The following is a 13,900-nucleotide window of genomic DNA, read 5'->3' as shown; positions in this document are numbered from 1 at the left end:
GAGTGCGAGACATTGCGAAAAAAGCTTGCCGGTCGATAAGTAAGAAAATTCGCGAGAATGTACGTTACGAAGGATCGAGAAAGTATTCTATTTTACTTTGAAAAATTTTTGAAGTAAATTTAAACGCGCTTACTGGGAAAAATAGACAATTGATCCCCAAAATCCCAGTAACTCACTGAGAGTGGAGTTGAGCGATTTTTCTTGTAATAATTCGTACAATCGCGTGCCGAATTATAATGTCAATGGACTCTTGCCGCACGTGCGTAATTTATTATCAATGAAGGCGTACAATAGAATTGGCGCGAATAACGAAGTCCCGAAGCAGCCGGCTCGAACTCGTGCAGAGGCTTCGACATATAGTTACTGCTGCTGCTACTGCTAATACTGCACTCGGCTTTTTTTGCAGCGAATCTCATTGTTTTTGTTTGTGTTTACGGTAGTTATGAACGATAAGTAATTGCGAATGTTATAATTCGAGTTCGTTCGATCGTTGAGCAATGACAACACGCAGTTAAAAATAAGAGTAAAAAAACCATCGGTCATCTAGTTAGACTCGAAAGTTTATAATATGGATTGGACCACAAATCTACCTAACCTTTTGAAGTGTAGTTTATTGTTTAAATTTTATCGTTTTAAAAGTGCATGCGCGATTAATGTAAAAAAGTGATGCTCAAGTTGACAATTCGATTAAATATACTGAAGTACTTTAACGTCAAATGCGTCTTCGGAGTGTCGAGGTTCTTTTCAAATGCTCCAGCTAGATTCGAAAAAGCCGAAATCATGAAGGTTTTAAATGTTGCTGAGAAAAATGATGCTGCAAAAAATATCGCTGGACACATTTCCAGAGGCACTGCTCGAAGAGTAAGCATTGCCAAAAAATTCTATTGTGTACTCTCAAACATGCAGTGTTTTAATTTAATTTTATACTTATTCATAACAGAGAGAAGGCCTGTCAAAATATAATAAAATTTATGAATTTAATGCTCGAGTATGGAACCGGGACTGTCAAATGATAATGACATCAGTGTCGGGTCATTTGATGAGTTTCGATTTCACTGGTGCTTATAGAAAATGGTATGGTTGTCCACCTCTCAGTCTCTTTGATGCACCCGTCCATAAAGCATGTGTGAATCAAGATTATGAAAAAATTAAAAAATCTATAGAAAAAGAAGTTAGGGGTTGTCAAGCTCTTATAATATGGACTGATTGCGATAGAGAAGGAGAAAATATTGGATATGAAATCATTCAAGTGGCCAGAGCAATCAAACCTAATATTCAGGTTTATAGGTATATTAATTATTTAAATATTTGCTGAACCAGCATCAAAATTTGACACTCATTTTAATTTTTTTTTCACAGAGCCAAGTTTTCAGAGATAACACAAGCTTCCATTGAAAGAGCACTTCAAAATTTAGAACAACCAAACCAGCTTTTAAGCGATGCTGTTGATGTCAGAAGTGAATTAGATTTAAGGATAGGTAATGTGTATATTATAATTTATATGAAAAAACTTGAAAATTGTTTTATGACTATAATGTTTTATTTACTGTTTTAGGGGCTGCATTTACAAGATTTCAAACCATGAGATTGCAAAAGGCTTTTCCAAGAAATTTATCAGAAATGCTAATAAGTTATGGACCTTGCCAATTTCCAACATTAGGATTTGTTGTTGAACGTTTTTTAGCCATAGAAAGATTTGAACCTGAACCTTACTGGAAATTAAAAGTAACACATACCATGAATGATCTTACAGTTGATTTTAGGTAAGGCATTCAATTATCTCATTCAGATTTCATATAGATTTTTCATAACTAATTATTTTAGATGGAGCCGGAACAGATTATTTGAAAAATTACCTTGTGAGGTATTTCTAGATATATGTCAAGACAATCCTCAAGCAACTGTTGAAAAAATAACCAGTAAACCTAAAAGCAAATGGAGACCATTACCTTTAGATACTATTGTTAGTTTCTTATATATGGCTCTTAAAAAAAAGTCCATGTTAATTAATGGTATTTGTTATAAAAAAAAATATACATTTTAGGAATTGGAAAAACAAGGGTCACGTAAACTTCGTCTCAGTGCAAAAGAAACAATGAAAATAGCTGAAAAACTCTACACTCAAGGTTTCATTAGCTATCCACGTACAGAAACTAATATTTTTCCGAAAGAAATGAATTTAACGGCATTAGTAACTCAACAAGCACCAAATCAAGAATGGGGTAATTTTGCTCAAAGATTGCTTGAAGAAGGAGTGAACCCACGTCAAGGAAAAAAGAGTGACCAAGCTCATCCACCGATCCATCCGACCAAATACGCCGATAATTTGCACGGTAAATTTTTGTAATTTATAAATGAATTAGAAAGATAATCGAAGTGCTTAACCGAGTTTTTTAATCTTAAATTTAGGAGATGAAAAACGAGTTTATGAATACGTTGTGCGACATTTTCTTGCTTGCTGTTCGAAAGATGCCCAAGGATACGAAACAGTCGTGGAAATAAATATTGCTGGTGAAACATTCATAACTAATGGTTTGCAAATTATTGCTAAAAACTATCTCGAAGTTTACATCTACGAAAGATGGAATGCCAAAGAGATACACATTTACGAAAATGGTCAAACTTTCATGCCCACTTCAATTGATATGTTAGAAGAATCTACTTCCCCACCAAATTTACTTACTGAAGCTGATCTTATTGCTCTTATGGATAAACATGGTAATTTTCAATTCGTTAATAAAATATACTTATCAGATAATTGGGAGTTATGTGTAAATCTAAATTTAGGTATTGGAACCGATGCTACGCACGCTGAGCACATCGAAACGATAAAAAGCCGTCAATACGTAGGATTAAAAGACAATAAATATTTGATACCTGGTAAACTTGGCATCGGCTTGGTAATGGGTTACGACCGAATGGGCTTCCAAATGAGTAAACCGAATCTTCGTGCCGAATTAGAAAACGATTTAAAATTGTAATTCTTTAAGATAATTTTCATTAATTGTGCTCTTACTTGGTGTAATGTTACTCTAACCGATCTTCCAGAATCTGTGAGGGACAAAAGCAGCCTGATGAGGTTCGGCAGCGAATAATTAATAAGTATCGAGAGGTTTTCCGTGAGGCTCTCACCAAGGCTAATATGATTGACACTGCTCTGGCCGAGTATTTGGACGAACGACCCGCAGAAAATGTTCATCAAGAAATCGCGATGCCAGTGGATGATCCGGTTGTACTGAAATGTCCAAAATGTGATTCGAACATGACGGTAAAAGCTCGAAGGCAAGGTAACGGAAAGTACATCGGTTGTATGAATTATCCTACATGCAACAACGTCATTTGGCTGCCTGAATCCGTTGAGGATGTAGAAGTCCTCAACGAACGATGTAACATTGTAAGTTTTCAAAGACCTAACGGGGAATTTGGCAACTTTAACGAACGCTCTAAATGATGCACAAATCTTTTGTTTCAGTGTCCAGACAACATTTTAAGAAAAATCAAAGTTAAACTTCAGCGACATGCTTATCCAGCTCTCGGTATTAGTTACACCGCTTGCGTAGGTGGCTGCGACGACATGTTTAACAATGTGATGGGCATTAGAATACAGTCGGTAAGACGAGCACGAGATTTACCGAACAATGGCGCCAACCAAGGTCCAAATCGTCCAAATAATCCACCGCCACCTCCTCAGCCGCCAAGAGGACCACCGCCTCCTCAACCTCCTAGAGGACCACCGCCACCTCAACAACGACCACCACCACCTTCTTCGCAAGCAAGAAATCCTAGAAATAATAGAAATGATTGGGACTCCGACGACAACGATTGGACTCCAGGAACAGGAAGCACTCAAAGAAACCAAAGTTACAGTACATATAGTAGTAGTGCTCCTAGCAATAATTGGAATAGCAATCGCAGTGAAATTAAAAGTTCCAACAGTGCTCCAAGTAACAGTAGGCCAAATAATCAATGGTCACAAGGTAATGGATGGACCGGTTCAAGTAGCAGCAATCGAAACAACGACGATTCTCATGAAATCATGTGCAACTGTCATCAAACTGCCAAATTACTAACTGTTAGAAAAGAAGGACCCAATCAAGGTCGACAGTTTTACAAATGTGCCAAACCATCAGGCGATTGTGGTTTCTTTTTGTGGGATCCAGAATCCGGTGGTGGAAGTAACAGCAACGCTGGATCATCCGCTCCACGAATGCACGATTCATCTACAAGCTGGAATCAAAATAATAGACAGAATAATTATCAGGCTTCTTCCAACTATCAAAGACGGGATAACAATCAGAGCTTCAATTCTTCTAATAATTGGGATGATTGGAGTGGTGGTGGCGGTGGCGGCGGTGGCGGTAATAATGATAATGAACAAGTTATGTGCACATGTGGCCAACCAGGCAAAAAGTAAGCGACTTAAAATAATAATCAATATCTTGTTAAAATTCATTCTCCAATTTTTTTTCACTTAAAGGCTCACTGTAAACAAAGAAGGACCAAATAAAGGGCGTAAATTTTATGGATGCCCACAAGGCCCAGGCAGTTCGTGTAATTTCTTCAAATGGGCCGATGATGTCAGTGACAATAATTGGGGTGGCCCACCACCTCCCGGAGGTAGTCGAGGTCGGGGAAGAGGTGGTGGAACTGCAAGCAGAGGAAGAGGAGCATCGAGAGCAGCGGGAGATGGAGGAGCTGGCTCTAAACGTAAATGTGGTAATTGTGGCATTGCAGGTGAGTGAGATAATGAAAATAATTGTGAAATTTCACGGTTTCTCGAATAATTTTAAATCTTTAATTTGTATTTTACAGGTCACACTAAAAGAACTTGTCCTCAAAATGATTAATCATCGATTAATCACGTTTAATGTTATCTGTAAGCTATTGAAATTGTACAATTTTAATTTGAGAAACGTTCTTGTTCCTGCCTTATACATATAAGTATTTTTCTTAGAAAATAACTTTTTATAAAAATACGTTAATTATTTATAAAGCTAATGTAAATATTCAACAAACGAACTTGATAAAGTTAGCTTTGGTTTATTTGTATTTGATAGATTAATCAAATTGTTAAATATCTGGAATGTAGCCAAGCTTGCAAAGTAAGGCAATTGTTGAGATCAGACTGCCACGCGTTTTTTATTGTGATGAAGCTTATTTCTCAAGCTCTCGAGTTCCTCTCTGTCTTGAGTGGCTTCGGCAGTTGTCTGTGTTAACTGTAAAATATGTTTTGTATAATAGAGAAAATACAATATTTTTTATATGTCATATTAAATTAAGTTTTTATATGAATATTATCACGTTGATAAACTCAAATGTTGGAACGTACCATGTCTAATAAAAGTTCGAATTTTATTTTAAGCAAATTGTTCTCTTCCTCCAGTTTCTTCACTTCTTTCTTCAACTTTTCGTTCTCTTTGAAAGCGCCACTCGCTTTTCCAGTCTCTGTCAACAGAAAAAATGCCTTGTTAAACAGATCGATCCAACATATGTTTAGAAGAAGAAAATAAACAGTATTACGGAGTACTCACCAGGCACCCACAAGCCCCCATCGAAGACGGCCTGCTGATCGCCCAGACAGATTCTGATCTCGCCGACGTTCGGTCCGAGCTCCTTTTCGATTCTCTTGGGGCTGAGATCCTTACTCGACAGCGACACCGAGGCCTTCCTCGTCGGCGTTTTCTTCGGCGAGAAGGAGCTCTTGTTCAACCAGGGTACTTTCATCATTGTGATCTACGAGCTTATATTATTGTAACGCAACTCTTTCGTTTGTTTGCCTTCGAAATACGTGAACGTATCGTGTGTGTGCGCCAAAATAATTTCTTTTATCGATCGATTTTCTGCCGCATAGAGATCGTTCGTGTACACGTATTACGAGCATACACATTCAAGCAGGCCTCACAAAAAAGCGAGAAAGAGAAAATGACTCACCGCGGCGCTCGGAGGACAATAAAAGTGGCGTCTTTATATGTATTTTTACCACCCTCGCATGCGAACGTGGCTCTGCGTCTGCACGTGCTACATACATGTATACAAAAGGCATATATAAGATCGCTGCTCTGCACACGATGCACGCGCTCGTCGTGTTTTTTATTATACGATGTTTGGACAGGCGGACACACTTTATAACGGTGCCGCTCGTTGCTGGATAGTAGGTAAGTATTTATAAACTTTGAGCGCTCCCTCGGCGCTTTTCTCGCGCGCGCGGTGTACGTACGAGGCTCTCGAGTGATATTAGGTACTTCCACGCGCGCAGGGGTAATTTAAAGAGACACACAAACACACGGACTGACCAGAGCAGCGCCGTGAATGCACACCACTCGAGAGAGCGGGGGTCTCTTTTCTTTTTTATGATTGTTTACAAATAAGCCTCGCGGTCAATTCGATCGCATATCCCGGGCAACGGTGAACAGCAGCAGCAGCAGTAGGTGAGTGAGCGACGGCTACGAAGCTTTCGATATCCACCGCGACGTTTCGCTGTTGTACACATAGGTACGTAGGCCCACCTACACATATTCGTATCAAGTTCGTATGCATTTTGCAGGTTCGGCGGCGCACGCGTGTTTTGGCTTATATATATTCGCGCAATAGAAAACCTTCGTCGTCGTAGTTGTCGTCAGTGGCTCACTCGCTCACTCACGACGACGTCTATATAGCCTACCCACCTAATCCCCACCCCCGTTTCGCTCGCTAGCGCGCGCTCCGTTTTTACTACCTCTCCTTTGATTCTCCCCCTGCTGCTGCTGCTGATTGCACTTTCACCCATTGTGCTGCTGCTGCTTGCTAGCCAGCTGCCTACTGCTGCTACAGCCTCGCTGTCGTTTGGCCTGCAATTGCTCGTTGTATTATTATAGAGAGGCAGTAGGCACACACGACACGACGACTCCAGTTGGTGCGCTGGGTACTGATGCATTCGATGTAATATTGTAGTGTAGTCCTATACATATGAGTTGAAGTTAAACTCGTCGTTTTTTGCGCGATCGTATGGAGAACAGGGCGCGTATGTCGTACGAGCCGCGGTGTACATTAGTCGCCGTCGTCGACGATCATCGACGATCATGATGATGATGATGATGATGATGACGATGAATATGCTGCAGCTGTTGTGAATTAAAGCTCGCTCCTACGTATTATCGTATATAAAGTGCGTGTGATTCGTTCAGACTTGTGTTGTTGGGCAGTCGTTGAACTCGACGTTGTGTCGTCACTCGACGTTGTTTGTTGTGTGCCATCCAAGTGTCGCGTTACAACACACATCTCTCCACTTCGGAAAGATATCGTCGTACGCTCAGCTTTGTGCGTGTGATTTTTTTTTCTCCTCGTTTCCTTTGTGATTTCTTCGCTGCTGCTGCTACTGCTGCTGTGCTCTCTCTGTGTTGTGCGTGTGCAGTGCAAGTCAGTCGTCCGCGCGCAAAAATAAGTCATAATAACAACTACGAGTTTTCTCTGCTGCGGAATCGCAATTGAATCCTGGACAACTCTGTGTAATCCTCGCGAAGATTCCTATATGATTATACGAATCTTTGATAGACTCTTGTAATTATGACTCATTTAGCTTTAATCTTACCTCTGACCTTCCGATACTTATACACTTATATACGCTAGTTTGTGGGTTAATCGTTTAAGCCCCTAACTGTTCGAGGGGGGTTACTCGATTAATTTCTGACTCTTGTGTAATAATCACTTACTTACTTCTGTACTCTATTAAAAATGGTATTTCCACTCTAACTTGGCTTTTCCACGATCGCACCTGCAAATAATACCTCGGCGATAAGAAAAAAAGTATTGAAACTTAATACGCACGCGGGTTATGTAGCACCTCCAGTATAATGTAGGCATAAAAATAATGTACACAAAAAAATTGCATACAGTTTACGAGAGTTTATTATTTCTCGCGTAACAAGGCTTTTAACGTCAAATTAATGCCAATGCCATGAGATTATGAATTTTGCTCGTACACACCATTGTATATGGAATCAAGTAACATAAGCAGGTGGAAATTTATTGATGATGATTCTGTGACTAATTATAGATTCTTTATGCTCATGATTCGTTTGTTAAGTGGAAAAAAAAACATATAAACTTTGCATTTTCCAGTATGAAAATTTACAAAGAAAATTTGTCAGCTATCAAAATCGAAATTATGATGTTTTTATATATCTTGAAATTTTGATTTTAATACGAAAGAATTGAATTTGTAAATGAAACATCAAGAATTTAATAAATTAATCAAGAGCTCAATGAAATATTCAAGGTTATAGATCAATAGGTATATTGGACTAATACAAGGATACACCAATGTGATTCACTGTGTATTTGGCAATACTTTCCTAGAAATTAATAGTACCTACAATTTATCTATATTTATACTCACAATGTAATAATAGTGCTTGTACTGCAATTCTTAATAATATAGTATATTTATCACCAAAACCTTCTTGTAGTAATAAACTTGTAGATTAATTAGGGGATTTGTGTTGTTTGCTTATTAGGTGCAGGGGAAGAGTAGATAGATGAGCCATTGAATCAAATTTCTGTTGATTGCTGTATTTCTATGATGTTTTCATCAGGTATTGGATGTAACTTACCATTTCCTAGCTGCCTTGGATATCCACCAGATAGTGAAGAATTGATTCCCAAAATGGCTCGAGAACCTATTACGCTTAATGTCTATGACATGGTAAGTAAATCAATAAATATAATTAAAAGCTATTACTAGTAAGAAACCTTAGCTTAATTACATTTACTTTTTTAGTACTGGATCAATGAGTACACAACTCCTATGGGATTAGGAGTCTTCCATTCAGGAGTAGAAATTTACGGAACTGGTAAGTCAATGAATTTGTTCAATATTATGTGGTTGACAAGTATGAATCATTTATACTTTGTTGAATCATGATAGACTCACTTTTGTTTTAAAAAAGTTAAGATTGAGAAAAAAACTATTTTTCAAGTGAAAATCTTTACTTTTAAAAAATAATTTTATCATTTTATATAATCAATATTTTTACTGTTTTAGAATATGCATATGGTGGACATTCACTACCAATAAGTGGTATTTTTGCCATTCCTCCACGTTCTGCTGAAGAACTAGGAGAACAATTCAGATTTAGGTAATAACAATGATATTAATAGATATCATTCATAGATCAATTTATTGATTCAATTTAAATATAATTATAACATGATATACCCTCTGCTATTACAGGCAATCTGTACACATTGGTTACACAGATTTCACAGAAGAAGATGTCAATCGAATTATTAATGAATTAGGCAAAGACTTTAGAGGCGATCGTTATCATCTTATGAATAAAAACTGCAACCACTTTAGCAGTCAATTTACTCAGGTATATAATTTATTAAACTGAAAAACTTATGTCATAATTGTTTCATTGCTGCAAATAAAAATACTCCATTTGCGCTATTCAGATTTTATGTGATCAAGAGATACCAGGCTGGGTTAATCGTCTGGCCTACTTCAGTTCCTGCGTCCCGTTTCTGCAGCGCTGCCTGCCGAAACAGTGGCTGACGCCGCCGGTCGTGTTGTCGCACTCGCTCAGCCAGAGCCACGACGGTAGCACGCCGCCCTCGGACATGTCCTTGTAACAGGAGCTGCCCTCGCGCGAGCGGGATGTTGACGACAATAACGATCATCAGCAACATCAACCCGGCTCGTCGCGATCCTCCTGAATCAGGTATGGATTGAGTGGTAGTGAGTTACTGGCAAGTGCTACGAGAAGATTTCACATGTGGCGACGACATAACTTTTGATCAAGATTTATGGTGACTATCGCGAATTTTTTTCTTTTCTATTGGAATGAAACAAATTCGATATCATCGGTAAAAAATATAAAATGTTACTTTTAATCATTTAATCAACTAGCAGTGTTATTGAATCAATTAACCATTGTAAATATAAAATGTGGTGGTGTACAAGAAATTATTAATAATATTATAACGAATATTATACTTTATTAACAGTTTACGAGCTTTGAAAAAATTGCTAGTGATTTAGAAAAATTATATAATAATTTAATTTTTTTATGTGATATATGAATTACTATTTCATTATTTTCTTTACAAATGACAAAGCTTATTTTTAGTTGTAATGAAGCTTGCCCACAACATTCATCTAACAATAAAATGGAATCTAGTTCATTTGTCAGATAGAACAATGAGAACTTACTGCCACATGATTTTGTAATTGCGGAAAAAATTATATATTATATGTAATAAGCACATGAAGCCTATAAAGCTCTATGAAGGCATAACAGAGATTTATCGTGTAAAATAGTAAGCGTCAAATTATTGTCTTGAATGAGCGTAAAAATGCCTTCCTTGTAACATTTAATTCTTACATACATATATTTAGAAATTGAATATGATTAAAGATTAATAGTAATTGAAGAACGGTGTAAACAGGATTGTAAAAGTAACAAAAAACGATAGCATGTAAATTGTTGAAAAATACAATAGACAAATAAGTGCATGATACGCAAAAACATTGCCTATAAACAAAGAAAAATAAATCAAATCACAAGAGGAGACTGAAACAATCTTGTTATCGATAAAATTTGTAAAAAAAACGGCTGTCATTCAAAAAGCTCAAGTTTAATACCGTTGTTGCACAGTTAATTAATTAAATAATGGCTAGACTACCTTCCGATAAATTAATTTCGATCTAAGTGTAAATTCAATTTTCAATGTTGTAATTTTCATCCTGTTCTTTAATGCCATCACACTCAAACGCTTGTATTTTTTTAATGAAAGGTATTACATAATATTTTTTAAAAGAAAAAAGATGACCATGGGAAGAATGATAAGATACACTTAATTAAACTATGAACGATGTTGGCTTCGTAACTGAAAGTATTTTTATTACTTGAATAAATCGCGATGAAAAAAATATTCAACAAATATTATTTATATTACACCTGTACTTATAAGTCGACGGAGCGATTTTAATGATAAATGAAGATTTGAATGACAATATATTATATCTATATATTACCTGACACCATGATATGAAACATACTTTGATGACTTGCACTAAAATGACTACGATAAATATTTTTGCTTCTATAAATTATTATTTTCTCATTCTTTAGCTTTGATGATGTATGTACAAACAATTTATTTAACTGAAAATTTGAACTTTAAACTCCGATTATTGAAGAAATGCATATAGCTCGCGCTAAATGAAATCAAAGCTCAATGGATTGTCAGACTTTAATAGTTAGACTTTAATAACGATTAAAGTAAAAGAAAGAAACAATTAGAAACATTTTTACATTTCACTATATGTAGCCGCCATGTAAATTAGCATCTAGGACGTAAGCCTATGATTTTCGTCAACTCCAAATTCCATCTGTGCCAATGCATTGATTCGATCTCCAATTTGTCGTATCTTTATGTTCATTCTCGTAAAAATTGAGTATTATTTACCCAGTTAATTGATTTAAGTTGAAAGGGATAGATAACGTGCACGTATAACAATCGATTCTTTGTAAGTATATCGCCGAATTATCGCATATATCTTTATATTATGTTTGATCTGAATTGATCTGAATCTTTCGGATTCGAACAATTGGGTTATCGTGTAAAATAATATTCGACTCACGTGAGGATTAAATAATAACTGTAAAATAGCGATTTATAATATGTTTATGTCGCACTGATCAGCGAATAAATTGTAATATAATATATATTGTAGTTGAAAAAAAATACAGACGCTTTTTTCCTGTACTTGGTGCGTTAATAATAAAACTGTTAAACTATTTCAAACTTAATTATTTCTTAAATGTTCGCAAGGAAACGATTCTTGTTTAATGAAAGTGGAATGAAGCAAGTTGATACTAGAATGAGGTATTTTAACTTCCGGAAAGTGTTTTTATGATATATGCATTATCTTAGAGCAGTTTTTATAAAAAAAAAGAAAAAAATATTACTTTGTTATGCATAAAATTACCGAGACTCTTTGATACAGAATAAATTCTAAATACTTATACTAATTTACTTCATGTGTACACTCATTATTTATTTTGTCATTCACACAAGTCTTACGTGTAATATGTGAGAGATACTAAAACAATATCTCCGATTATTTATCTGTAAATGTATATACGTTCGTTGATCTGAACATTTTTATCGTCATGAAATAAACTACTAAAAGATATCCATTTTCAAGTTAAATCGTGCTTAATTTTTTTACCTTATTATAACATTACCTCAATTTGATTTGATTTCCGTTTCCAAAGGACTTTTTGGTAAATTAAATTTAATGAAATCATTTTCAAGAGAAATCAATTCTGCATTTTTATTATTCCAACTATTTTTTTCATCTCATATTTTAATAATCAATTTTTTGGATACACATTCGTTTATATAGGTTCTTGTAAAATGCGATTATTACAAGAAATGATTATATAAATTAAGCTCTATTTATACCTATTATGCGCAGTAATTTTCATATACTTATTTTCAGTCATAATGCAACTACGATTGACGCGTCTCTTTCATACAATGAAGTTAACACACCCATTTATTGTATTTTGTATATGCATTATTATTTTTTATGAGTTTTCATTTACTATTAGTACGATCGTCCTTTTTTATAACGCCACATTCTTGGTATTATTTATTTTTTCTTTAATATACGTGTATAAAACGTCGAAAAAACAGAATCGTTGGTTATAAATTACATTTGTAAAATTGCACGCATTTTTGTATACTTTTAATTTGTGTATACCAAATGCCAAATTGACCCGATTGACTATAAATTTTTTTTTCTTTGCTTACGTTATAACATAATTATTAGTTGTTTCGTTTCGCGATATTCGCTACCTCTCGCATAAATCTAGAGGATAGAGAATACATAGTCGAATAATCATGCGTACAAACACGAATCGCTTTCGATACAGTTAGTCGTTTTATTTTCTCATTTATCAACGCGCACAAAAAAATCTGTTTAAGATAATGATTCATAAATCTAATCAAATTATTTTAATTAATCAATTTACTACATCAATAAGGCTTTAAGGATGAGAAAATTGCACACGCTCAAGTGACAAGTGTAAAATAGTAATTATGTGAGAAATGCAGAAACGACAAAATCAAAAGATTTTCCTAAAATGTATAATGCACTCAGCGATGAAACTATAGTATTATGTACACAGACAAAAAATACATTAAACTTCTAATTCTCTAATAATTTATTTTTTACACATAGTCGTAAAGAAGAACTTATTTATACATTTTAAGACATCGAGTTGACTTGCAACGTATCGCGATGCCAAACGATTCTGAGAGAAAAATAAAATTTATTTAAATATTTTTCTTTTCTTTTTCTTATGCAAACGCTATTGCATGTTATGCGATCTTTTTTAGTTCATACGTATGAAGTACTATAAAAAAGATGCAATATTTATATGATCATGACAATCCATTAAAATGATTATTATTATTTTTAATATTATTATTATCTTATTAATCATTAAACATTTTATATCTAAAATTCTATTATACTCTCATTTAAAAAATCGAGGGGTCCAAAATCAGTTTGAAAAAGTTTTAAATTATCCTCTTTGCAGTAAAGTTGAAACAACAATGCATTTCTATGATTGTGTTTTATTTACAGAACGTCTATTAGAGCATGTAATGAAAACGCTGTATCCCACTCTTACAATCTACTTTAATAATAGATGTATATTCAAGGTACTCAAGTTGATATGAAAACTACAGTTTGTCGTTATCCTTATTATGTACTAACTTGTAACGATAAAAGTAAACATAAAAGTATTTCTTGCATACAACAAAAGTGTCGTATAACTCGTGAATTGTATATAAATTAGGTTTGTTCGATAATTTTCTTGATTTTAGAACCCTCAAAGTTAATTTA

The 13,900-nt window shown here is 35.1% G+C and overlaps 3 protein-coding genes across 4 annotated transcripts; 2 read left to right on the top strand and 1 right to left on the bottom strand.

Annotated features, from left to right (window-relative positions):
* Positions 1-326: 326 nt before the first annotated feature.
* Positions 327-5,106, top strand: LOC106654227 (DNA topoisomerase 3-alpha). Its single transcript, XM_014374002.2, has 12 exons — positions 327-861; positions 941-1,287; positions 1,360-1,478; positions 1,556-1,763; positions 1,825-1,963; positions 2,045-2,333; positions 2,410-2,718; positions 2,788-2,977; positions 3,049-3,394; positions 3,473-4,410; positions 4,478-4,734; positions 4,813-5,106. The coding sequence occupies exons 1-12, from the start codon at positions 667-669 to the stop codon at positions 4,845-4,847; spliced, it is 3,372 nt and encodes a 1,123-aa protein (XP_014229488.1). The 5' UTR covers positions 327-666; the 3' UTR covers positions 4,848-5,106.
* LOC106654236 (protein chibby homolog 1) lies at positions 5,106-6,653 on the bottom strand. Its single transcript, XM_014374014.2, has 3 exons — positions 5,532-6,653; positions 5,330-5,445; positions 5,106-5,216 (listed from the first exon to the last, which is right to left on the bottom strand). Exons 1-3 carry the CDS (start codon positions 5,725-5,727, stop codon positions 5,121-5,123), a joined length of 408 nt encoding a protein of 135 aa, XP_014229500.1. The 5' UTR covers positions 5,728-6,653; the 3' UTR covers positions 5,106-5,120.
* Positions 6,654-7,042: 389 nt separating this feature from the next.
* Positions 7,043-9,986, top strand: LOC106657570 (desumoylating isopeptidase 2-like). 2 transcript variants are annotated; one of them, XM_014379161.2, is made up of 6 exons: positions 7,043-7,536; positions 8,493-8,680; positions 8,756-8,828; positions 9,020-9,113; positions 9,209-9,350; positions 9,433-9,986. In XM_014379161.2, the coding sequence occupies exons 2-6, from the start codon at positions 8,555-8,557 to the stop codon at positions 9,607-9,609; spliced, it is 612 nt and encodes a 203-aa protein (XP_014234647.1). In that variant the 5' UTR covers positions 7,043-7,536; positions 8,493-8,554; the 3' UTR covers positions 9,610-9,986. The 2 variants fall into 2 exon arrangements, with proteins under 2 accessions (XP_014234647.1, XP_014234655.1); XM_014379169.2 differs by having other exon boundaries at positions 7,045-7,536; positions 8,571-8,680.
* Positions 9,987-13,900: the final 3,914 nt, after the last annotated feature.

This window comes from Trichogramma pretiosum, unplaced genomic scaffold, assembly GCF_000599845.2.
Source record: "Trichogramma pretiosum strain Unisexual culture from Peru unplaced genomic scaffold, Tpre_2.0 scaffold1, whole genome shotgun sequence".
NCBI lineage: Eukaryota > Metazoa > Arthropoda > Insecta > Hymenoptera > Trichogrammatidae > Trichogramma > Trichogramma pretiosum.
This window is presented reverse-complemented; position numbering and strand designations above follow the sequence as displayed.

Coding starts and splice junctions, on each gene's coding strand:
- LOC106654227 (XM_014374002.2), top strand. CDS start 667: ATGCTCAAGTTGACAATTCGATTAAATATACTGAAGTACTTTAACGTC. Junction 1,764..1,824: donor GATCTTACAGTTGATTTTAG/GTAAGGCATTCA, acceptor TAATTATTTTAG/ATGGAGCCGGAACAGATTAT. Junction 2,978..3,048: donor TTAGAAAACGATTTAAAATT/GTAATTCTTTAA, acceptor CCGATCTTCCAG/AATCTGTGAGGGACAAAAGC.
- LOC106654236 (XM_014374014.2), bottom strand. CDS start 5,727: ATGATGAAAGTACCCTGGTTGAACAAGAGCTCCTTCTCGCCGAAGAAA. Junction 5,446..5,531: donor TGGGGGCTTGTGGGTGCCTG/GTGAGTACTCCG, acceptor TTCTGTTGACAG/AGACTGGAAAAGCGAGTGGC. Junction 5,217..5,329: donor TCGAACTTTTATTAGACATG/GTACGTTCCAAC, acceptor CATATTTTACAG/TTAACACAGACAACTGCCGA.
- LOC106657570 (XM_014379161.2), top strand. CDS start 8,555: ATGATGTTTTCATCAGGTATTGGATGTAACTTACCATTTCCTAGCTGC. Junction 8,829..9,019: donor AGTAGAAATTTACGGAACTG/GTAAGTCAATGA, acceptor TTACTGTTTTAG/AATATGCATATGGTGGACAT. Junction 9,114..9,208: donor GGAGAACAATTCAGATTTAG/GTAATAACAATG, acceptor CTGCTATTACAG/GCAATCTGTACACATTGGTT.